At 38.1% G+C, this 24,620-nt stretch overlaps 2 protein-coding genes across 5 annotated transcripts in view; one reads left to right on the plus strand and one right to left on the minus strand.

Annotated features, from left to right (window-relative positions):
- Positions 1-10,767, plus strand: LOC128242388 (SPARC-like). 4 transcript variants are annotated; one of them, XM_052959527.1, is made up of 10 exons: positions 1-152; positions 4,424-4,496; positions 5,194-5,274; positions 5,938-6,019; positions 6,297-6,406; positions 6,530-6,668; positions 7,264-7,346; positions 8,034-8,152; positions 8,564-8,712; positions 10,221-10,767. In XM_052959527.1, the coding sequence occupies exons 2-10, from the start codon at positions 4,440-4,442 to the stop codon at positions 10,259-10,261; spliced, it is 861 nt and encodes a 286-aa protein (XP_052815487.1). In that variant the 5' UTR covers positions 1-152; positions 4,424-4,439; the 3' UTR covers positions 10,262-10,767. The 4 variants fall into 4 exon arrangements, with proteins under 4 accessions (XP_052815487.1, XP_052815507.1, XP_052815495.1 ...); XM_052959535.1 differs by lacking the exon at positions 1-152 and adding an exon at positions 4,151-4,308; XM_052959547.1 differs by lacking the exon at positions 5,194-5,274 and having other exon boundaries at positions 2-152.
- Positions 10,768-14,284: 3,517 nt separating this feature from the next.
- LOC128220328 (GPI inositol-deacylase-like) overlaps positions 14,285-24,620 on the minus strand; it is a 34,500-nt gene continuing 24,164 nt past the window's right edge. The window contains exons 17-22 of the mRNA XM_052928692.1: positions 24,367-24,457; positions 18,590-18,790; positions 16,962-17,091; positions 16,554-16,699; positions 16,096-16,206; positions 14,285-14,844 (exon numbers count right to left, since the gene is read on the minus strand). Coding sequence (XP_052784652.1) covers positions 14,664-14,844; positions 16,096-16,206; positions 16,554-16,699; positions 16,962-17,091; positions 18,590-18,790; positions 24,367-24,457 — 860 coding nt within the window. The 3' untranslated portion in view covers positions 14,285-14,663. The remainder of the gene's footprint in view (positions 14,845-16,095; positions 16,207-16,553; positions 16,700-16,961; positions 17,092-18,589; positions 18,791-24,366; positions 24,458-24,620) is intronic.

The following is a 24,620-nucleotide window of genomic DNA, read 5'->3' on the forward strand; positions in this document are numbered from 1 at the left end:
GACTGAGAAATTTCTGCGCATGCCTAATGCTCAGGTGCCAAAATCCGGTGTAGAAATTTGTGTTGGATTAGCAGAACAAAGCATTAACAGTTGTGCTTCGTTGAAGAAGAAACCCATTCCTCTTGGATACACTTTTCCCCTAGAAGGCTAATGTAAGTATTATACGCTTTAAAGACGACATCTATATACTATACTAGGTAGATTTTGTGTATGTGTTAACTACACTTAGTTGTGTATGTGTGTATTCTGCTGATGGCCATGTTGATAGTGGAAATGTTGTTGATTTATTCTTCATCGCCTCGAAATAACACACATACTTGACCAGGTATAAGGGTTTTGAGTGCATGTTTATGATCCTGACGGAATAGCTATATAGTAACATCAACGACGGTAAATGAACAACTGCATTAGGGGTATGTTGGGGTTTGTCACGATGTGATTTACGTTTGAAGAGCAGCGACAGGGTCCATCCGGAGCCTGTTTTAATAAGAAACCGTAGTCGTCAACCTTCCTCTGCTGTAGTCGTCACGATATATGTTGTAATGATAATTGTTTTTTTAAACGCAGTTTACGCCAAAAAGGGGGTACCGCCCCTTCTTCTTCGTGACGATCTCCGTGCAGCAGGGCCAAGTATCGCCCACTTTTGTTATACTCATTATTTTATTTTTGTCTTTCTATCGTTTTGCCACATATACAAAATGTCACCAGAATTGCCATGAATATTCTACCACTTACCGTAGTATGAACAGGACAGAAGTTGACCGTTTTACTCGTAAAATCCCTCCCTCTATATACGAGTCATTTTATTCAATTAACATTGCGAGCGTGGTTTATTTTTTGACCAAACATGTGTGATCACTACTATAAATGTTGAAAAATAAAGAAAAAGGTTTATGATACTTGACAACATCACGGCATTCCATTTCTTCCAGTCTACCTCTGTCATGATTAAAACCCCTCACATGTCACTACTAAGAATTTTTACTATTGGCAAATTTCCGTGCCAATGTTTTTACTTTTAGTCTTCATCATTTTTAGTGGTTTAAATTCGCCTCTTTCGTTACCTTTGCTTTGTCACTGCGTATCTGTAAGCTGTCTTGTCATAACGTAGTGACTATGCGTTGTAGACTTACACGAAGCGACAGGGCCGTGTATACTAATACGACAGACAAGCATAAACTTACGTTAAGACAAGGCAGCGTACACTAACGTAGTGGTAAGTCAGCGTACACTTACGTGATGACAAACAAGCATAAACTTGCGTTATGACAAGGCAGCGTACACTAACGTAGTGATAAGTCAGCGTATACTTACGTTATGCCGCGTCGACTGACGTAATGACAAGGCAGTGTACGCTTACGTAATGTCAAGGCAGCGTGAACTTACGTTATGACAAGGCAGCGTCGACTAACGTTATGACAAGGCAGCGTCGACTAACGTTATGCCAAGGCAGCGTCGACTAACGTTATGACAAGGCAGCGTCGACTAACGTTATGACAAGGCAGCGTCGACTAACGTTATGACAAGGCAGCGTCGACTCACGTGATGACAAGGCAGCGTGGACTAACGTGATGACAAGGCAGCGTGGACTAACGTTATGACAAGGCAGCGTGGACTAACGTGATGACAAGGCAGCGTGGACTAACGTTATGACAAGGCAGCGTCGACTAACGTTATAACAAGGCAGCGTGGACTAACGTTATGACAAGGCAGCGTCGACTAACGTTATGACAAGGCAGCGTGGACTAACGTTATGACAAGGCAGCGTCGACTAACGTTATGACAAGGCAGCGTCGACTAACGTAATGACAAGGCAGCGTCGACTAACGTTATGACAAGGCAGCGTGGACTAACGTTATGACAAGGCAGCGTCGACTAACGTTATGACAAGGCAGCGTCGACTAACGTTATGACAAGGCAGCGTGGACTAACGTGATGACAAGGCAGCGTGGACTAACGTGATGACAAGGCAGCGTGAACTAACGTTATGACAAGGCAGCGTCGACTAACGTTATGACAAGGCAGCGTGGACTAACACTAACGTTATGACAAGGCAGCGTCGACTAACATTATGACAAGGCAGCGTGGACTAACGTGATGACAAGGCAGCATTGACTAACGTTATGACAAGGCAGCGAAGATTTACGTTAAGACAAGGCAGCGTAGACGTATGTGCAAAACGATCATTCGGCGGTCTATACACACTTGCAAGCTACAACTCTAAATTTATCGATTTGCAATTCATTGCAAAAAATACAATTTTAAAAATATACGCATTCAGATATAACTACATAAAGATATCATATACCTGCAAAACTGTTGAAATCTTTATACTTATGGTATTAAAAGTAATGATAGGAAACTGAAAATGTCCGCAAAACGAGGTAGTCTTACTGAACACGAACTCTAATACGTGTAAAGGAAATTGTATATACTGGCACGTGCAAAGGAAATTGTATATGCTTGTGTAAAGGGACGCCCGATTCAATCATGGCTTGTAATGCTGAATTTAGATTCAACATACTCCTTTATAACTGAAGGAATCTTTATTGTTATGAGACGTGTGGTATTAAAACTCAATATGCTGTAGTAACGACAGGTCCTTGAAGCTGTTTCCAGGCACGTAGCTAGTGCCAATTTGGGATAACGCAAATCAATGCCGGACAGCATATAAAGTTTATTATAAACCACTATACCCCCTACCCGCACCTTCGGTTTATATTTCAAATTCGGGATTTTGGGTATGACAAAAACTTCGACCTGTCAAAATTTCATTACGCAACTGCGTATTTGTGTAAAGTCAGCTACGCGTCTGGTTTCTGTATGTTTTATGAAATGATGAGAGTTAAAATTCAGCGCTTTTCTATGGAAACAACATGTGTATCAGTAATATATATGTGAAGTAAGATATTTAACTCTGATAACGTGTATGTGTGTAATATGGTGGTGCCAAGATTTTCTCTCAGCCAATAACTCCATGATTTCTCTGAAATACATTTTACAGGGAAACATTATAGCTAGAGAAAGTTCAAGTACAAGATAAACAATGTTGGGATCGTATATGACACTTACTAATGTACATGTATAAGTTTGTGGCTGAGATATATATTAACATATGATAATACAGTAAACATGGATGAATCAACGTCTTACTGTTTAATGTAAAGAACCTGTTCCTACGATACGTGGCAACTTCCTGAGACAGATGTCTGACTGCCGACTGGCTTACTCATCCGCCTGAGAAACATTCAGCAGATTTCCGGGCAATATCCGTCACTCACTTATATATAATTACTTCTTGATACAAGATTTACGTTTATACATATACGTTTATGTTGTAACAACTTAAATGGAAGGCTGAACTATAACAGATCCCCTGTTGAATGATATAAGGGCTGTTGTAATCAAGAAATGCCATTGAAAGACATTCAGTGATATGTTATTTCATTGCCTCTTCAATGTCAAGGAAATACCACTGAGACCCGCGAGCTACAACTTTACTTCGACGAGCTTTTCAAGTATAGTTTTGTTTCCAAGACATTCCGATTTTATTATAAATGGCAATTATAATAACGTCTACAATCATTCTAGCTTATATTCCACCCACATGTGAATCATGCAAGGGTTATCGACAGGTGCGGATTCAGCATTTATGGTTTGAAGGTCGCCATTTGGGACACAACTTTAGAAATGCGCCCACTACCAAGGAACTAAAGCTGCGTTCTCAGAGATATACAGTTTTAACAACTTTTTGTTTTGTTTAGGAATGAGCCAATTTCCTCGTGAATGTCTTGAAACCAGTGATAATTATAAGACTGCTGAACAAAAATCAGATCGCAGTTCTTTTCATAATTACAGTCGAAATTGATGTCTTATGGCTAAAATCGTTTGTATTTTTTGAATATTAATATGAAAACATGCAGTATTATATCATTGGTTTCCATGCATTTTCGCATAAATTGGCTCGTTCGAAGACAAGAAATAAAAAAAATGTCAAAACGTTCATCCTGTGAGAGTGCAGCTTTAGTACATATGGCTTAAATGTTGGTAGGGTTGTGTGGGGTCAACCCAATAGACATTTGATTGACTGTAATATTTGTGGTGATTTTCTGGCTAAGGAAGTGTCTGTAATGTAGGAGAAATGTTAAGTACTTGCTGTGCTTGGCCCTTCATAAACACCCACAATCATGCACTTTACGGTCTGAACAGGAACACAAACATACTGTTTAATGTTGGAATATCGCTCTATCTTTCAACAGACATTAAATTGAAATATTTTGAATTTCAGGATTATTGAAGTATTTCCAGGTCTGTATCTTGTCGACTGCTTGCTCTGTTATTTTGTTGGCAGCTGAAAACTATTTTTCCATTCAGATTTCTCGTAATGTGAAGTATTCTAATGAATCCCTGTTCTGTGTTCCAGCGTTCCGGTGCCGGCGATGCGACTCACGTGGCTGCTCGTTATGACGCTGGTCGTCACGGCTGCTCTCGCAAAGGTACGTGAAAATTGCGTCAACTTAACGTACGTCGCAATGTATGAAATCTAGTGTTACATTACATGAAAAATATACTGATGTTTATTAAAAAAAGTATCTAAATAAGAGCAGCATTCTACTGTATTTCAAGAATATTGCCAAATAGCAACCAATGATTTCAAGTCATGAGATTTATTCAGGGCGATATGCTATTTTCTCTAATAAGTTATTGTTGCAGTTTCAAAGATAAGAGCGCACCCTGTATATCATGTTATTAATGCACACAGTTTCCAGGCATTGGGGAGCTGACATGTGGAAAATAATAAAGCGTTATATAATAACTAATCTTTATTAATGAATATCATCTGATTTGTTAAAGAAATAGGTGCTCTTTGTAGTTGATATGTACACTGTAAAGTAACAGGAAATGTCTTATTTACAAATATACGATGTCTACATGAGGTATTAATTAATTTATAGTGTTAATCTCCTTCGGATATAAAAATGCTCCTAGGCTAGCGGTCAATCTACTGTTTCCATGGCAACTACTGTGCTAACATCCGTCTGCTGAACAACATGTTCTGGATAAATAGTAGCAGGAGGCCAGATACATATACAATGTACTCGTACTCTGCTATTTCTACGCATGGGCGTATGTTTGCACTGAGATACATTTCGAGTTCTTCACTTTATAAGGTTACCATGGTTTTGTTCACAGGACAAGTCAAAGAAACGTGAACGTAACCGTAATAACCGACGGGCTAAGACCCGTAACAATGACGTGCTCGAGGCACGGGAGGTTCGTGCTGTCACGTGTACTGGGCTTTACGTGTTTAGTGTGACGTCATAGTGTTGACGTCTTTGTCTCGTGACGCTGACCAGATTTTGTCGTGCAAGAAATTGTTGTAGCTTACAATATTATAAAAATAAATAAGCATGCATGGAGACGTTTAAATGACGTAAAAAATTATGAAAACGTTGCTTTTCCGCATGACTATATGTGTAGCTTCCTCAAACAAGTTATTATAATAGCACAAACATGCAAAAAATCACGGATTTCGTAAGTAATGTCAGTCAATCTGAACGAAAGAAAAACGGCTGATAAACGTTGTTTTAGTTTTTTCAGGGGCTGCTTTATAGTTTGACTGGTTCTAGCATGCGTAGTTTGGCCTTTAGAGTGGACGAGCTTTGTAAATTAATGTTGCATTTGTAAAGTTGGAATACAAACGCTGCACATAACATGTACATTTGAGAAAAAAACGAATTGTATTGGACATGCTAACATTTTCGATCACTGTTAATGTAAAGGAATTCGGATATAAACGCTTGTAATTCACAGGAATATTCTTAACATTGCCACTATACTTGCACTCTATAAAGGAATGTCACAACAACCACAGCTCATAGATAAAATGCGAAAATATTAAAACACTAACGCAGGCACACTTATATGTTACATCAGGTGGACCTGGATGCCGCCGACGACGAGGAGTATGGGACAGTGGACGTACGCAAGGACGAAGAAACCCCTGAGGGCATTAACAGTATGTTAGTTGTATACATTTGTTGATCTGATAGTCCATGTACAAGTTGCTATCACTATTGTCTTAGTTTAGTTTTTTAAAAATGGAAAGAATCATTTTCGTGTTGTGTCCTTGTGTAAATATAACAATCGAATATACCAAAATGTTACAACATTTTCCAAATACATCAAAGAAATATGTTTTTCAAGCTGATGTGTGGTAGTAGATATATTGATATACAGTATGTATTTTTACAAAATTTTACGTATGAATTTAAACGAAATCGCGCACGTTTCAGACCCGTGTAACCTGCACAAGTGTAAGCGCGGGGAGGTGTGTCAGTTAGAGGAACGTAAGCCAGTCTGTGTCTGCCAGACGTGTGATGAGCCGGAGGAAAACGAGGCCCAGGTCAGTCTCACACAGGCGCATAAATTGGATCGGTTGTGTTATTCGATGTCAGCACTTCTGGTTAGAAATCATACTTCTGAACTTGTCTTACAATGAGTTACCATGTGTTTTCCCGTGTCGCAGGTGTGCAGCCGGAGAAACGTGACGTACGTGACTGAGTGCCACCTGGACCGTGACCACTGCCTCTGCCGGAATACGCTCCCTGGTTGCCATGACGATGCAGCCCCACACGTCCGCCTGGACTACTTTAGCGCATGCAAAGGTATAAATACGATTAGAGTGAAAACATACTGTAACTTCCACAGTGGCTTGATGACAAAGGCTCATTAAAGTCACAATAAAAAAATTCAACTAGCCGAAATTATATTTTATACATACTTGAACATGTATATCATCAATATAATACATTGCCATAAACATAAAATGAGATTAAAAAAAATGAGATTTGAAAAAAACAAAAACCCTATACTGTAATATGAAAGTATACATGCTACAGTATAGGGTATTTATTTTTTTTTAATCTCATTTTATGTTTATGGCAATGTATTATATTGATGATATACATGTTCAAGTATGTATAAAATATAATTTTGGCTAGTTGAATTTTTTTATTGTGACTTTAATGAGCCTTTGTCATCAAGCCACTGTGGTAACTGCCAACTTAAAACCACTGAAAAGATATTCTGCTTTCCAAAACCCCACAGGATCGGGACAACCCCTTCCGCATCATGCCTCAAAGGAAGGCTCGACATTACACTGTATCGAGCGACATTTTGCCTTTGTTTTGTTCTTGTATGGTCACAATTATATATACAATTATCAAGATTCCATTTTCTATTATTGTAATAACATTTCAGAGTTGACGGAGTGCCCCGACCAGGAGTTCGAAACGTTCCCAGGGCGCATGCGTGACTGGCTTTTCCGCGTCATGACCACACTTGTATGTAAACGTTTTGGCTACAATAAAAAAGATGCTAAAACATTTTAAGATAAAAGGATTCGATTAACTAATCTTTTTCCCGATCACTGGTAATTACTCAGTGTCGGTGATATTAATTTTGAACATTTAGAAACACAACAAAATTAACAATTTCCTCTGTTTTGACTGAGATGCTTTGTAGTTCCATGCGTCTGCCTAGAGGCAATATAATTATATATAATTGTGTTGACATTGTCGTCTGGTGAAATCGTTGTCGCCTGGTGATGTGTGCACATTGCCGTCTGGTTAAGTTGCACATTGTTGTCTGATGATGTTGCACATTGTTGTCTGGTGATGTTGCACACTGTCGTATGGTGATGTTGCACATTGTCGTCTGGTGATGTTGCACATTGTCGTCTGGTGATGTTGCACATTGTCGTCTGGTGATGTTGCACACTGTCGTCTGGTGATGTTGCACATTTTCGTCTGGTAATGTTTCACACTGTCGTATGGTGAAGTTGCAAATTTTCGCCTTGTAAGGTTACACATTGTGGTCTAGTGATGCTACACATTGTCGTCTGATGATGTTGCACAGTGCCGTCTGCTGATGAGTTCCAAACATTGTCGTGTGGTGTTGTTGCATATTGTCGCCTGTTGAAGTTGCACTATGCATTCTGTTTATGGTTCAAACATTGTCGTCTGCTGTAGGCGTATCGACATGAGCTGGATGACTACCAGGAGCTGGTGGAGAATGCTATGCACGACAAGACACACGCGGATGCCGTCCTCTGGAAGTTCTGCGACCTTGACACCGACCCAGAGGACAGGTGAGGAATTGTTTGAATCGCTGAAACTGGAATTTAGTTTTCTTTACTAACTGTTGATTTTCATACTCTGGTACCAATTGATTTCCTTAAGAATGTTTCACTTATTAACCACAATTCAACTTAACATAGACTTACAAGTGTACTGACAACATCAACGCAAATCAAACAGTGTATTTCTTTAGCTTTTAGCATAGATAACCGCATCACGCAGATTTGGTGTACATGTTTTGTTTGATAAAATACCACTAGTATTTGTTATGTATACATTTATCTAAAACGGATGTCTACACCAATTCTGAATGGTATTTACACCTATGCTTCCTACGTGCATGTCGACTGTAGAATGAAGTAACGAGTAGAATATGGTGGACTGAGCTCAATTTTCAACCAACCCCTCCCCCGGTGTTTCAGGAAGGTGACTCGTCGGGAGCTGATGTACATTATCGCGTCCATCAAGCCCATGGAGCACTGCCTGGTGCCCTTCCTCAACAGCTGCGACGCCGACGATGACAACATTATCACACTCGTCGAGTGGGGAGAGTGCCTCGGAATTGGACACGGTAAACACTGGTTCTCAGGATCACGCATAGATTTAACCAAATCATTCAATGACTTAAAAACTGAAACGTCTAGTAAAATACTTTATAAGGGGCTATCACATATATTCACATATAACCTTTCTCCACTAGGGCTACACATATAACATTTTTACACTGGGGTTACACATATAACCTTTCTACACTGGGGCTTCACATATAACCTGTCTACACTGGGGCTTCACATATATACTTTCTTTCTACACTGGGGTTACACATATAACCTGTCTACACTGGGGCTTCACATATAACCTTTCTTTCTACACTGGGGCTTCACATATAACCTTTCTACACTGGGGCTTCTTATATAACCTTTCTTTCTACACTGGGGCTTCACATATAACCTCTCTCCACTGGGCCTAAACACACAACCTTTCTACACTGGGTCATCACATATAACATTTCTACACTGGGGCTAAACAAACAACCTTTCTTCACTGGGGTTTCACATATAACCTTTCTTTCTACACTGGGGCTACACATATAACCTCTCTCCACTGGGCCTAAACACACAACCTTTTTACACTGGGTCATCACATATAACCTTTCTACACTGGGGCTAAACAAACAACCTTTCTTCACTGGGGTTTCACATATAACCTTTCTACACTGGGGCTACACATATAACCTTTCGACACTGCAGACTCTGCGGCTACATATACAATTTTTACACTGGGGTTACACATATAACCTGTCTTTCTACACTGGGGCTACACATATAACCTTTCTTTCTACACTGGGGCTTCACATATAACCTTTCTCCATTGGGGCTAAACAAACAACCTTTCTCCACTGGGGCTAAACACACAACCTTTCTACACTAGGGCTTCACATATAACCTTTCTACATTGGGGCTAAACAAACAACCTTTCTACACTGGGGTTTCACATATAATCTTCAACACTGCAGCTACATATACAACTTTTACACTGGGGTTACACATATAACCTGTCTTTCTACACTGGGGCTACACATATAACCTTTCATTCTACACTGAGGTTACACATAAACTTTCTTTCTACACAGGGGCTACACATATAACCATTCTTTCTACACAGGGGCTACACATATAACCTTCCTATTTTCACGGGGGCTACACATAAAACCTTTCTACACTGGGGCATCACATACAACATTTCTACACTGGAGCTTCACATACAACCTTTATATGTTGGGGTTACACATACAATTATTCTACACTGGGGCTACACATACAACCTTTCCACACTGGGGCTACACATACATTTCTATACTTGGACTACACATATCACCTTTCTACACTGGAGCTTACTACACAAACAATCTTTCTCCACTGGAACTACACATATAACCCACTACTTTTCTCCAGCTTATGTGACAGGGTTAGGGTTTGACAAGTCTTTTTGAGATTTTGTTTATCAATAAAACACAGGTTAGTTTTGGTGATGATTCATCTTCCTTATTGTACTTTAAATTTCATGTATATTTTTCAGAGGCGATCGCTGACAAGTGTCAACACAAGATGAAGGGCTAGGTGAGGGTGGCCGAACTTTGTGCTGTAGAGTAGATGAACTCTCCTGTATTAGGCGTGGTATTTTGATGTTATTCTTGGATTGTCTTTCTATCTCCTGCTGAGGAGTCTATATTGCTGAAATGAGTGTGTCTGAGAAGGAAGTCAAGGCACAGCCTGGTGTGGGTGAACAGTCTGTTTTTTCATTATTCTTTGTCTATGCAAAATGATGAAGTACACATACAAGTGTTAAAGACTATGCCCTCTAGGGAATCTGCTGTATTCGTTTCATTGTTCATTTCATGCTTACATATTACTATTCTATATAGTTGATTTTTTTCTTATATAATCTGAATGTCAATCTTATTTCAATATTTTGTAGAATGAGAAAGTAATGTCTTGTTAACATCATTGCCTGCTATTTACATCATATTCATGTTAATTGAAACTGTTTGAAAAGGATTAGCATGGTTGACATATAATCTAACAAATGAATATATTGTGGCTTATAATAAACAAGAAAATAGTTACTGTCCTTTCTCAATTATTCTGCAGTATATATTGAGGTCAATATATGAGGTATAATTTTATTGCATAATTATTTGTCTTATTACACATAAGGGTATTGCCATTTGTATTGTAATGTGTGTACCAAGTTTTGTGACAATATCTTGACCAATTTTTGAGCTATGGCAAAGGTTTATAATTGTGCATAAGTCTCTCGCTAACACCAGCAGTATGGCAAAAGTTCAACTTTGTCTATGGAATCACAGCCAAACTACAAGCAAACCCACACAGTTCTGGAAATGGTTTAATAATAAGATGAGCATAATCACATCTATCTAATTGCACTGCACTATTTATAAACAATAAACTTGTTTGTCTAAGTCATAATATGTTGCAAGTACACATTATAAATACATTAATGGTACTTCTGGTAGTCATGGATCTAGGAAGAACATGAACAATTCTGTACCAGTGTACCGCCATGCAGATATAAGCACAGCTAGCTCATACCAACCAGCGCTACCATAAACTAGCCAGAACTAGCAGATATAAGTCAGGGCTATCAGCTATTAGACCTTCTAGCAGATATAAGCCAGAACTAGCAGATATTAGCCAGGGCTATCAGCTATTAGCCCTTCTAGCAGATATAAGCCAGAACTAGCAGATATTAGCCAGGGCTATAAGACATCAGCCCTGCTAGCAGATATTAGCCAGAACTAGCAAATATCAGACAGGGATAGCAGATATAAGCCAGAACTAGCAGATATTAATCAGGGCTATAAGACATCAGCCCTGCTAGCAGATATAAGCCAGAACTAGCAAATATCAGACAGGGATAGCAGATATAAGCCAGAACGAGCAGATATTAGCCAGGGCTATAAGACATCAGCCCTGCTAGCAGATATTAGCCAGAACTAGCAAATATCAGACAGGGATAGCAGATATAAGCCAGAACTAGCAGATATTAATCAGGGCTATAAGACATCAGCCCTGCTAGCAGATATAAGCCAGAACTAGCAGATATTAATCAGGGCTATAAGACATCAGCCCTGCTAGCAGATATAAGCCAGAACTAGCAGATATTAGCCAGGGCTATCAGATACAGTGATGATAAAGTTCAGGATAAATCAGGATTGAAAGCTTTCAGTTTCAGACTATCTTACAGTTGAAAAGATTTTGATGTACGCTTGCATTAAAAATAGGAAGAAGTACCCTTTATATGGATATAAATGGCTTTGATAATTGTTTCAACAGGGTCTAAGCCCTTTAACGTTTTTAGGGTCTAAAATCCCTCATATTCAAACTAATTATTAGGATTGGAATTTTTGTTCAAATATCATCCCTGAAGATATTAGCCCTGCTAGCAGATATTAGCCAGGGCTACAAGATATTAGTCCTTCTAGCAGATATTAGCCCTGCTAGCAGATATTAGCCAGGGCTATAAGATATTAGTCCTTCTAGCAGATATTAGCCAGGGATAGCAGATATAAGCCAGAACTAGCAGATATTAGCCAGGGCTTTCAGCTATTAGCCCTGCTAGCAGATATTAGCCAGGGATAGCAGATATAAGCCACGACTAGCAAATATTAGCCAGGGCTATCAGAATATTATAAGCCCTGTGAGCAGATATTAGCCAAGGCTAGCTGATATTATTCAGTGCAAGCTGATATTAGCCAGGACTAGCTGTTGCCGGTATTAGTAAGGACATCAGATACTATCCATGCTAGCAGATGTCACCAAGGGCGAGCTTATATTTGGCTGAACTAGCTAGTATTAACATGGGATTGCTGATATATGCCCTACTAGTACATATTATTAAGGACTAGCAGTTATCATCCAGGGCTAGCTGGCATAAGCCAGGTCTACCAGATATTAACCCTTCTAGCAGTTAATGGCTAGTGCTAGATGATATTAGCCAGTGCTAGCTGTTATTAGCAATGGCGAGCAGATATTAGCCAGGTTAAGCTGGTATAAGCCAGGGCTAGCTGGTATTAACACTGTACAGCAGTTAGTTACATAATTATCAAATGCACCAAAAATAAATTCAGGAAAACAACACTTTAAATTCAGATATATACATATGACTTTAATATACAAACACATACATTCTTGTTATTAACCAATGCTCAATAATCAAGGTAAAAAAAACATTCAATTCCTAGTTTTCATTTACACAGAAGTAAAGTAATATGGGCATACAAGGAAATACAAATGTACATGGTAATGGTATCGAACCATGGATATGTATGAATACCTCACATCAAAAAGTAAAAACCCTGGTTAGTTAAAACACAGAAATAATTTGTCTTAATTATTATATACCTGTACCACATACACATACTAAATGTGACATTGAGGAATCAGGCCCACTAATTCATATAATTTTGGATGCCTGCTGATCATAAATTATTGGATATTATTTGTATTGAAAGGGTTTTGACTGAAGAAATTGAATATTGTAAAACATTGACTAAAAATAATATAAAAAAGTTTTTTTTTGGCCTTTAAGGGCTGCACAAGTATGTCATTTACTTCTAACTTCAATTGAAATAAAGAGCAAATATACATAATTTATTTATATTTTAGTAACCAGCATGCAAACACCTTTTAAATGATATCAAAATTATATGAGGTCAGCAGGCATCAAAATAGATTATTAAAGGCCTAGTTTAAGGAATGTTTGGCATGCTGTGCATCTCCTGCTAATTGGCTTAAACTAGGCCTTTAAGGAGTTATCAGAGAACTAGGTTATATATATATAACTAGGTATGGGATTTTCAATACAAATCAAGAAACATTTCAAACGAACTTTGCTATTTTTCAAGTTCAGTGTACAAATACATTCTTAAGGGCAGTGTTAACTTTAAAAACTTGCAGGAATATGTCACTTAACCTACTATGAATAGTCAATTTACACATTTCACAAGATCAGTGGTATTACTCCTGTAGAAATGGATGTGATCTTCTTAATATGTAAAAACAGTTGAACACCACTATTCCTAACACCGTTTATCTGAAATAATCGCTATTTCGAAATAATTTTTCGGTCCACATTTTACTCCTTCTTGTTCTTGTTTAACTAAATATTTAATCCTTAATCCAAAATCGGTAGACCGAAATAATCACTATTCCAAAGTAAAAATTACGGTCCCGATTTGGTTTTTCAGACTTATTTATCAACTTTTATTTCAAACTTGATCATGTCATAGTTTTTCACACCATACTTCGAATGCACTTGGGCATCAGCTTGAGGTGACAATGGAGCACAATTAGCTCTTGTTAAAGAAAGACATTGAGCACGCGTATGTTACAAACATCAATGTCAGAAAATGAGCGATTCATTGAGGTGATGTACTGTGTAAATAATTGCTGGTTAACACAACCTGAATATCGTTCGAAAATGTCTGTCTCATCAGATTCGATTGCCGCATTGCTTACTCGACCCGCCAGCGAACAATCCGTGCTATGTTTCGAATGCATACGTATGCTGTCATTTTGTTTTAAATGTTTATGTTGTTTTAATAAAGAAGTAAAATAACAAATTATTTGTCATTTATTGAACAATAAATCAACAAATATTTTTGTATACCAAAGATCACTAAAACCAAATGTATCCTATTGGAAACATGAAACTGACATTGCAATGTTCACGACTTAGTATTTCACATCATCTTTAATTTGTGAACGGTGTTATTTTCTGAAAATTGTTAATCCGAAATATCACTATTCCGAAATACCTTTTTAGATCCCTGTGATTTCAGATTAACGGTGTTCAACTGTACAACATATATTTACATATCCTCTTTGTTCTACCTTAAAACACAGGCAATCTAATTGCTCCTATAAATTTCCGTACATCTCTCAATGTCATTGTTCCCTCAATTTTTAATCTGGTGCTAACTCTCTCAGCATCTGAAGTCTACTCTGTTTTGGGCCTTGGAGCCTGCCGGGCGGTCAGGGCGCCGTACACCTGTGTGGCAGCCAGCACTCCTAGGGCTGCCAGCACAGTGTAGGTTATCCGGTAGAGGACCACCATACTGAATGTCACCATACCGATAACCAGTATGTGGATAACATAGGATACACCACGAGATAGGGACCTGAAAAACAGCAAATGAAACATTGTTAATAATAACCCCACTAAGCCGATACCATATTTCAGGACTATTTTGGTCAAAGAAAACAAGTTCTGTTCATAATGTTTCAAGCTTATTCATTTTACATTGTTATGCCTTTCAATACTACAGGATTTCATTCATGACCAATCAGTTTAAGAGGCATTATGCTCCAAATACTTACTTTTTTGTCGTTATCATACTTAATAACAAGAGCTCAGCAAGATGAAGCAATATACAATTGTCCAAGGAGCCATCAGTACATGGGAATTTATTACAGAAAATTCAAAGAAAAACATCCAATTTATTAGAGATATGGCTTATGGATCAGATTAAAAAAGGTCAAGTTAGGAAGGAAAGAAGAGGTCCATTTGGTAAAATTTGGACAATAAAAGTTGTGGACCCACAACACAAAAGTTGTATAAGTCAACTCAACTCAACTCAGATTATTGCATAAACATATAAACATGCTTATAGCAAATACAAATTATTCAAAGGCATGAATTTAAGCAGTATCAAACAGTTTTACAGAAGAGCAAAATAATATTGGTATGGATAAAAGGGAAAATAAAGACTTGTTTCTTAAGATGTTTACATAAGTATTCAGGCTGGTACCGGTAATCAAAGTTGTCCAAGATCTTATGTCCATAAACATTTAATCAAGTTCAGAAAGGATCAGATATAATGTGGTAGAGTAAGAGAATGAGCAAAATCAATTTGGTCAAATTTTTATAAAGGGCCACAACTCATGAGTGACTAAATCAATCCTGCTTGATTATTGAAATTCAAGAAAATTATTTATGTCAAATACTATGACTTATCAATTGCCTTAGCTCAGAAATTACTCAAGCAAATGGCTGTTTATTGCTCTCATCTGAGCTTTTATGCAAATTATCACTGTAACCAAGTTTATTGATGATCGGGTGAACAATTATCAAGTAAGGGAGCGGAGAAGGTCAGTTTGGTCAAATTTTGACAAAAAATGGTGATAAATTATGAGTTTCTGAAATGATTGGGTTTCTTTCCAAACCAATCAGAGAAAATAAGCTGTTTAACATCATGGTCACCAAGGACGAAAAATGACCACATGAAAGAGCAAACATGCCTTCCCTCCATGGGTGATCACACTTGGATTTTTAAAACAGATGTATAAAAATATATGTATTGGAAGGAATCATGTTTGTGTAGCTATGATCAAAACAGATATGTGTGTATTACTTACTCCCCTGCCCTTACCTTGCATTTTGTGGTGTATTTGTGCTGATGATAGAGAGGAAGATGATGGCCGCTGCTGACCCCACAAGCCCGCTCGGGTCACGCTGGAATAGCGACACAGAACCACTCGCCCTGTGGGAATAGGGAAACAAATGATGAAATTATTTTCTTTTACAAGTAATGTGTCATCTTGTGTGTACCAAAGTTTACTTATAAAGTACTTATGATCACCATATACATATCATATACACATATCCATGTATATTGAATATTTTATCCAAATAATTTGCTGGTAGTGAAGATAATTATCTTAGTAAAGAATATCAAAGTAAATGCAGTCTTGGCATCTTTTGTGACATAGAGTATCATAAGCATGTCTTTTAAATATGATTTAAAACATTCTTAAGCATCCAAATGCATGTACAAAGAAGAATTTGTAACAACAAAATGAAGAGTATAAAAAATACAAGTATACATACAAGGTAGCCTTGCCGAAGACGACAAGAGGCGGAGCGTTGAGCATAAGAAGCCATAACCACAGCATGAAAAGCGTCTGCTGGAAGTGGTAGCGGGACCGAACACTCGGGTCAGATGACTGGCGCTCACTGTAGCACAGACGCAGCAGCTGCGGATGGCAATGATACAGAGTGAATAGCAAATGTGATAAAATCTTCACCAGAACTATACTAAATAATATTCTGGAAAATAATTGAAATATAAAAGATACATTGATTGGAAAAGGGCTAATAAAAAGGCAATCAATGGACTAAAAAATATGACACCCAGACTCTGCAAGCAGTTTTTAATACAATAAATGAAGCCTTAATATTTGACTTACATATGACTAGAAATTTGCTTGTGAATAACTGTTCTTAAACAAGAATTACCTGTATAAATGCAACAACATAACAAATGAATATGGCAAGTGCACCGGAGACAGTTATAGCCAGGCCCACGGCTGCTATACAGATTAACAACAAGACTTTGTCCAGCAGGGAGGTGACACTGACTGGTAACCTGCAACACAACAATGGAGACATTTAATATAAATACATGCTCAATACATTTATCTACATCATGTTTTAGGACAGGTCCCAATTTCTCAAATCAGCTTAAGTCCTTTATAACATAACAGAATCAAAATAAGCACACTCACCTAGTTTTGGTATAGCTTGTGAAATATTCTTATTCTGAAGAATTTTAAGACTAAGACTTTTAGAGTAAATCACTTCTTTACTTATTACATTTTTTTAAATTATTTTTATTACTTTGTAAAATAAATTTTAAGTAAATATTTTTTTGCTACATAAAATAACAGACCAGTTCAGTATGATCATCTTTTTTCAAGAAACTGGGGCCAGATTAAAATAAACTCACTTATTTTAAAAGGATTTTGAGACCAGTTATTATTCTCATAAAAGCAAGAATATGGTTTTGGAGTGAGAGTACCAAGATGGACATCACTCCACTGGGTTGGTGAACACAAACTTAACTCACATGTGCCACCATCTGCATTGAAATCTGGGATGTCAAAAGATAAATATTCGTATTTTCATTAACTTTTACTTTCAGTCATACAAGATGGTGGAACAATAACAATATGCTTGTTTACTTGCTATAGAAGTAAGTATTTTTAGTATATTTGCAAACACATGAATAACATATACAGAGATTAGAACATAAGAAATGAGAAGCAAGAATATGTAAGTACATACAGCTGAAATCTCGAGGGAACCAATGTTTCGAACAACCCGAGTTTCATTTTTACAGTCTGTTATGAAATATCTTTCAGTGTAATTTAAGTTTGAAGTCGTCAAACCGACTGTTTACTACGACACCGATTATGTGTAACGTTGTGGAAATCGCTCATATGTTCAAAGGCTGTTGTGTACTAAATGTAAAAGAAAAAAAAAGATAAATGAATGTGTAGCTATGTTTATTTATTACAAAGGCACATTTTCCAAACAAGCAACATTTGAATATGACAGTACATATTATGGCAGTAGTCAGAATTAAGTTTGGCAAAATCAAAGACTGTGGATTGGCCCATCTTGTCTGTCTCGCCAAACTGTTTGCCCTGATCAATTATCCTCGGCCATGAGTAAACATTGATAAACAATTTTTCACTTCTGATCAAATTATCTTTCAACTGTCATTGCAATTGTTATATCTTAAGAAAATTTTAACACCTAGCAATTGTTTGTTTATTTTGGAACACGTGTTCGGGAAAAAGTGTGAAATTATTAGCTCGAGGGAGCCATAAGGTTTTGTGCATGATTTGTGTATTTGGGACTGGCTATTGTGCTCGACTCCTGGACTTATTTAGGTTTCGATGCAGGGTCAGTATATCTTATATAAAAATTGAAGGAAAAATGTTCGAGTCCAAGCTCCGACCTCGAGGGAACGCCAGTTCACAAACAACCGCCTGTTCGAGCGACCGCAGTTTTACTTATAATATCTTGAAAGCATTTACATGATTTGTAGAGTAGTGATAAACCCTGATACAAGCACTCACCATCCAAATACGAGCCCAAGTAGCCTGCTCTTGAACTGTATAATGATCTGTATGACTCCAGCCTGGAAAGTGGTGATTGCTGAAGCGGTCATGTAGAACAGGACTGGTGCTCCCCTAAACATGATGCCCTGTCTGTCGAGCCCCTGTATGTCTGGTGCAGGAACCCCAAGAGGGCCTAGTGTACCCTCGACCACCTTCAGCCTGAAACAATTGTCTTTTATGAGAATATTTTAAACAACAGTAAACATTCTTCTTTTTCATTATTTGCGACATGACTTCAGGATAATTGAAAAAAGAGCACTACAGACAGATGCTAAAACTTGTCCATTTTTCTCTGTTAACCCAGGGACATACCTAAACACATTTTGGACCAGCTATTCAAATAAATGTGTCATGTGCACCACACATATGGAACCTGCTAATCAAATACATGTGTGATGTGCACCACACATATCGGACATGCAAATCATAAACACGTGTCATGTGCACCACACATATGGGACCTTCTAATCAAATACACGTGTCATGTGCACCACACACATATGGGACCTGCTTATCAAATACACGTGTCATGTGCACCACACATATGGGACCTTCTAATCAAATACGCGTGTCATGTGCACCACACATATGGGACCTTCTAATCAAATACATGTGTCATGAGAACCACACATGTGGGACTTTCTGATCAAATACATGTGTCATGTGCACAACACATGTATGATCTTCTAATCAAATACCGGTACATGTGTCATGTGCACCACACACATATGGGTCCTTCTACACCGGTACATGTGTCATGTGCACCACACACATATGGGTCCTTCTACACCGGTACATGTGTCATGTGCACCACACACATATGGGTCCTTCTACACCGGTACATGTGTCATGTGCACCACACACATATGGGTCCTTCTACACCGGTACATGTGTCATGTGCACCACACACATATGGGTCCTTCTACACCGGTACATGTGTCATGTGCACCACACACATATGGGGCCTTCTACACCGGTACATGTGTCATGTGCACCACACACATATGGGGCCTTCTACACCGGTACATGTGTCATAAGCACCACACACATATGGGGCCTTCTACACCGGTACATGTGTCATGTGCACCACACACATATGGGCCTTCTACACCGGTACATGTGTCATGTGCACCACACACATATGGGGCCTTCTACACCGGTACATGTGTCATGTGCACCACACACATATGGGTCCTTCTACACCGGTACATGTGTCATGTGCACCACACACATATGGGGCCTTCTACACCGGTACATGTGCACCAAGTTTCATGCTGCTTATATAACAAAATCTTTATGGTTTCATGCACAGTCGAACCAATGAGCGAATTTTTCTGAATTTCATTAAAAAGATCAAATAAGTTTATGACACATTGCCAACCATTTACATGGCCATTAGATTCTTCTGCCTTGCAATACAACTTGAAATGATTAAAGAATACCCCCAATCCATTCTTACAAAGAATAGCAGTGCTAGGCTATGAGGCACCTCCATTGACATAGTATCATTTATATATCAAGATTGTTATCATCCACTACATGTTAAATCATTCGATTTAGTATCCCCTGATAATCTAGTTGAGCTACTCCACTTGATCGTGACAGCTTATCGTGCACTTGTAAGCAACAATACAAGTTGCCAAGAGTTACTTCACTCTATAAACAAGTCAATCAAAGATTACTTTAAGATGTTTCAAACCAGGGATGTCTGTGTCCAAGTACTGCAGATTCATGTAGCAAACTGCTTGAAAGAGACACCCAGGCTGTAGAAATAAAGTTTAATTAAATTCCATATCAATCTTTTTTGCACTGGATCTACAGAGCATTGTCTGGTGGCCCATCACAGCTGGGGATAATCTCTTTAAATCTGTGTGTCAATTACAAGTGAATACCTTGGGTAGAATATAAAAACATGCATTCTATAATAGCCATTTAAATGGATACAAACGTACACTTACTAATTAATATCATTTAAGGTAAAAGCCATACGTTAATAAACTGCAACATGCTTTCAAAATTTCAATGAAATAGAAATTAACATTTTTGGGGGCTTAAATTTCTAATTAGACGTCTAATTGAATTGCATGTACGAAGATGTCCAAATGTTTATAAAAAGAATATATATATGTATGTTTTTTGATGGTTTGTTTCAATGATTTAAAATTGGAAATATATAGGGCCAAACATTAGCACCAAATTGTTCAGAAAAAACTCACTGTGTTAAGATTTGTATTTCATGTTTAAACAAGTGAATCCTTATACCTTCACATTTCTTCATTAAAGGCAGATCAACGTCGTATATGGACACACACATTTATCATTGTTATTATGCTGCAGTAAAATTGCTATTTGTTTAGGTTAAAGAGCTCCTCAGTGAATGATAGGGCACATTTAAATTGTAAATGGACTGGAATTTTATTTGAATATTTGAATAAAATATCCAAATTTGGAAAGTAGGGGATTGAGTGGAATCTGTTGCATTATTGTAGAAAATCAGCGGGTAATCACATGGCTAACACAATATCTGGTCAAAATCACAGCTCTATTGTCAGTCTTTCATAACATCTGAGAAAGAATTGTCCTGTAAACATCCTGAGTTCAAAATTTAATATATTAATGTACCCTGTGGTTTATTAACAAGTTTAATAACTTCAAATTTAAAGAAAACCAATTTCTTTTAGGCAATAATAAACTAAGCCAGCAAACAGTTTCTATATAACAGTGTAACTTATTGTGGTGACATACCAAACACACTGTAGGCAACTTAAAGAATGCAAACAAATATTAATATTGCTTGGACGATAACTTAGTATATCTGGTTTCACCCTGTCCATGACCTTTCTTTCTAAAGCTCGTGTTGGATAATCGGACAAATTTCATAATCAAAATTAATTCAATTGGACAACCATAATCAATCTTCAAAATGGAAATAATCGAAAGTGTACTTCCATACTGAATAATGGTTTGGAAACAACATTTTTGCAAGTCCCATATATCTTATATATGTATACATATCAAAATTAACCAAACAACATATTAAATGAAAAAACAATTGGTTTAAAAAGGTGTTATGACTGAAAATAGGATAACATATACAAGTTTTATTTTAAAGAACGATTAAAATTGATATATTGCCAATGTTAAACACCCATTGATAATTTATTTTGATCATTTTTATTTACTTTTTGGATAATATTCGATCAATACTGTCAGTTCTCTTCGTCAGTTTGATTAAGCAAGGGAAATCCTAAGTGAATATTTTTAGCAACAAAATAAATACTTGTTTTTTAATCTTATGGTGTTGCAGTCCAAAATAGAATTCTAACCCTGAAAACTTCTAATATCTTTCTTTGTTTATATTTGCCTACCAAAAACAGCACCTGTCACTTTCACTCCAAAAAAACTACAGCCAATATCTGCTGTTTGTCACTTAGTGTAGTAGGATGAGCTGGACTAAGGCCTTATCTGCTGTTTGTCACTTATTGTAGTAGAATGAGCAGGACTACAGCCCTTATCTGCTGTTTGTCACTTAGTGTAGAAGGATGAGGAGGACTACAGCCCTTATCTGCTGTTTGTCACTTACTGTAGTAGGATGAGCAGGACTTCAGGCCTTATCTGCTGTTTGTCACTTATTGTAGTAGAATGAGCAGGACTACAGCCCTTATCTGCTGTTTGTCACTTACTGTAGTAGGATGAGCAGAACTACAGACCTTATCTGCTGTTTGTCACTTACTGTAGTAGGATGAGCAGGACTACAGGCCATATTTGCTGTTTGTCATTTAGTGTAGTAGGATGAGCAGGACTACAGACCTTATCTGCTGTTTGTCACTTAGTGTAGTAGGATGAGCAGGACTACAAGCCTTATCTACTGTTTGTCACTTGGTGTGGTAGGATGAGCAGGACTACAGGTCTTATTTGCTGTTTGTCACTTGGTGTAGTAGGATGAGCAGGATTACAGGCCTTACCTGCTGTTTGTCACTTAGTGTAGAAGGATGAGCAGGACTACAGCCCTTATCTGCTGTTTGTCACTTAGTGTAGTAAGATGAACAGGACTACAGCCCTTATCTGCTGTTTGTCATTTACTGTATTAGGATGAGCAGGACTACAGCCCTTATCTGCTGTTTGTCATTTACTGTAGTAGGATGAGCAGGACTACAGGCCCTATCTGCTGTTGGTCACTAAGTATAGTAGGATGAGCAGGACTTCAGGCCTTATCTGCTGTTTGTCACTTATTGTAGTAGAATGAGCAGGACTACAGCCCTTATCTGCTGTTTGTCACTTAGTGTAGAAGGATGAGCAGGACTACAGCCCTTATCTGTTGTTTGTCACTTACTGTTGTAGGATGAGCAGGACTACAGGCCTTATCTGCTGTTTGTCACTTAGTGTAGTAGGATGAGCAGGACTACAGCCCTTATCTGCTGTTTGTCATTTACTGTAGTAGGATGAGCAGGACTACAGGCCCTATCTGCTGTTGGTCACTAAGTATAGTAGGATGAGCAGGACTTCAGGCCTTATCTGCTGTTTGTCACTTATTGTAGTAGAATGAGCAGGACTACAGCCCTTATCTGCTGTTTGTCACTTATTGTAGAAGGATGAGCAGGACTACAGCCCTTATCTGCTGTTTGTCATTTACTGTAGTAGGATGAGCAGGACTACAGGCCCTATCTGCTGTTGGTCACTAAGTATAGTAGGATGAGCAGGACTTCAGGCCTTATCTGCTGTTTGTCACTTAGTGTAGAAGGATGAGCATGACTACAGCCCTTATCTGCTGTTTGTCACTTAGTGTAGAAGGATGAGTAGGACTACAGCCCTTATCTGTTGTTTGTCACTTACTGTAGTAGGATGAGCAGGACTACAGGCCTTATCTGCTGTTTGTCACTTAGTGTAGTAGGATGAGCAGGACTACAGACCTTATCTGCTGTTTGTCACTTAGTGTAGTAGGATGAGCAGGACAACAGGCCTTATCTGATGTATGTCACTTAGTGTAGTAAGATGTAGGATGAGCAGGACCGCATGCTTTTCTGCTGTTTGTCACTTACTGTAGTAGGATGAACAGGACTACAGCTCTTATCTGCTATTTGTCACTAAGTGTAGTAGGATGAGCAGGACTATAGCCCTTATCTGCTGTTTGTCATTTACTGTAGTAGGATGAGCTGGACTACAGGCCTTATCTGCTGTTTGTCACTTATTGTAGTAGGATGAGCTGGACTACAGGCCTTATCTGCTGTTTGTCACTTACTGAAGTAGAATACAGGACTACATGCCTTATCTGCTGTTTGTCACTTAGTGTAGTAGGATGAGCAGGACTACAGCTCTTATCTACTGTTTGTCCCTTACTGAAGTAGAATACAGGACTACAGGCCTTATCTGCTGGTTGTCACTTAGTGTAGTAGGATGAGCTGGACTACAGGCCTTATCTGCTGTTTGTCACTTACTGTAGTAGGATGAGCTGGACTACAGCCCTTATCTGCTGTTTGTCACTAATTGTAGTAGGATGAGCAGGACTACAGCCCTTATCTGCTGTTTGTCACTTACTGCAATAGGATGAGCTGGACTACAGGCCCTATCTGCTGTTTGTCACTTACTGCAATAGGATGAGCTGGACTACAGGCCATATCTGCTGTTTGCTACTTAGTGTAGTAGGATGAGCAGGACTACAGGCCTTATCTGCTGTTTGTCAATTACTGTTGTAGGATAAGCAGTCTTACAGGCCTTCTCTGCTGTTTTTTACTTACTGTAGTAGGAACTGTATGAGCAGGACGGCTGGAACTACAAAGTACGGTTTAATCTGCCAGATGGAGTTCAGAACACTGGGACAATAACCATCTGCAAACAAAATAGTGTATATAATAAGTATTTGGCATTCATAGAAATGTAGGAATATTTGTTTGTATTTTCATTTAAAATTAATGATACTTTCATCACAAACAAGCTGCTATCCTAACTATGTTTAATAAGAGATGAACTTTTTTGCCGCAGGTCAAATTGT

Source organism: Mya arenaria, chromosome 2 (genome assembly GCF_026914265.1).
Source record: "Mya arenaria isolate MELC-2E11 chromosome 2, ASM2691426v1".
NCBI lineage: Eukaryota > Metazoa > Mollusca > Bivalvia > Myida > Myidae > Mya > Mya arenaria.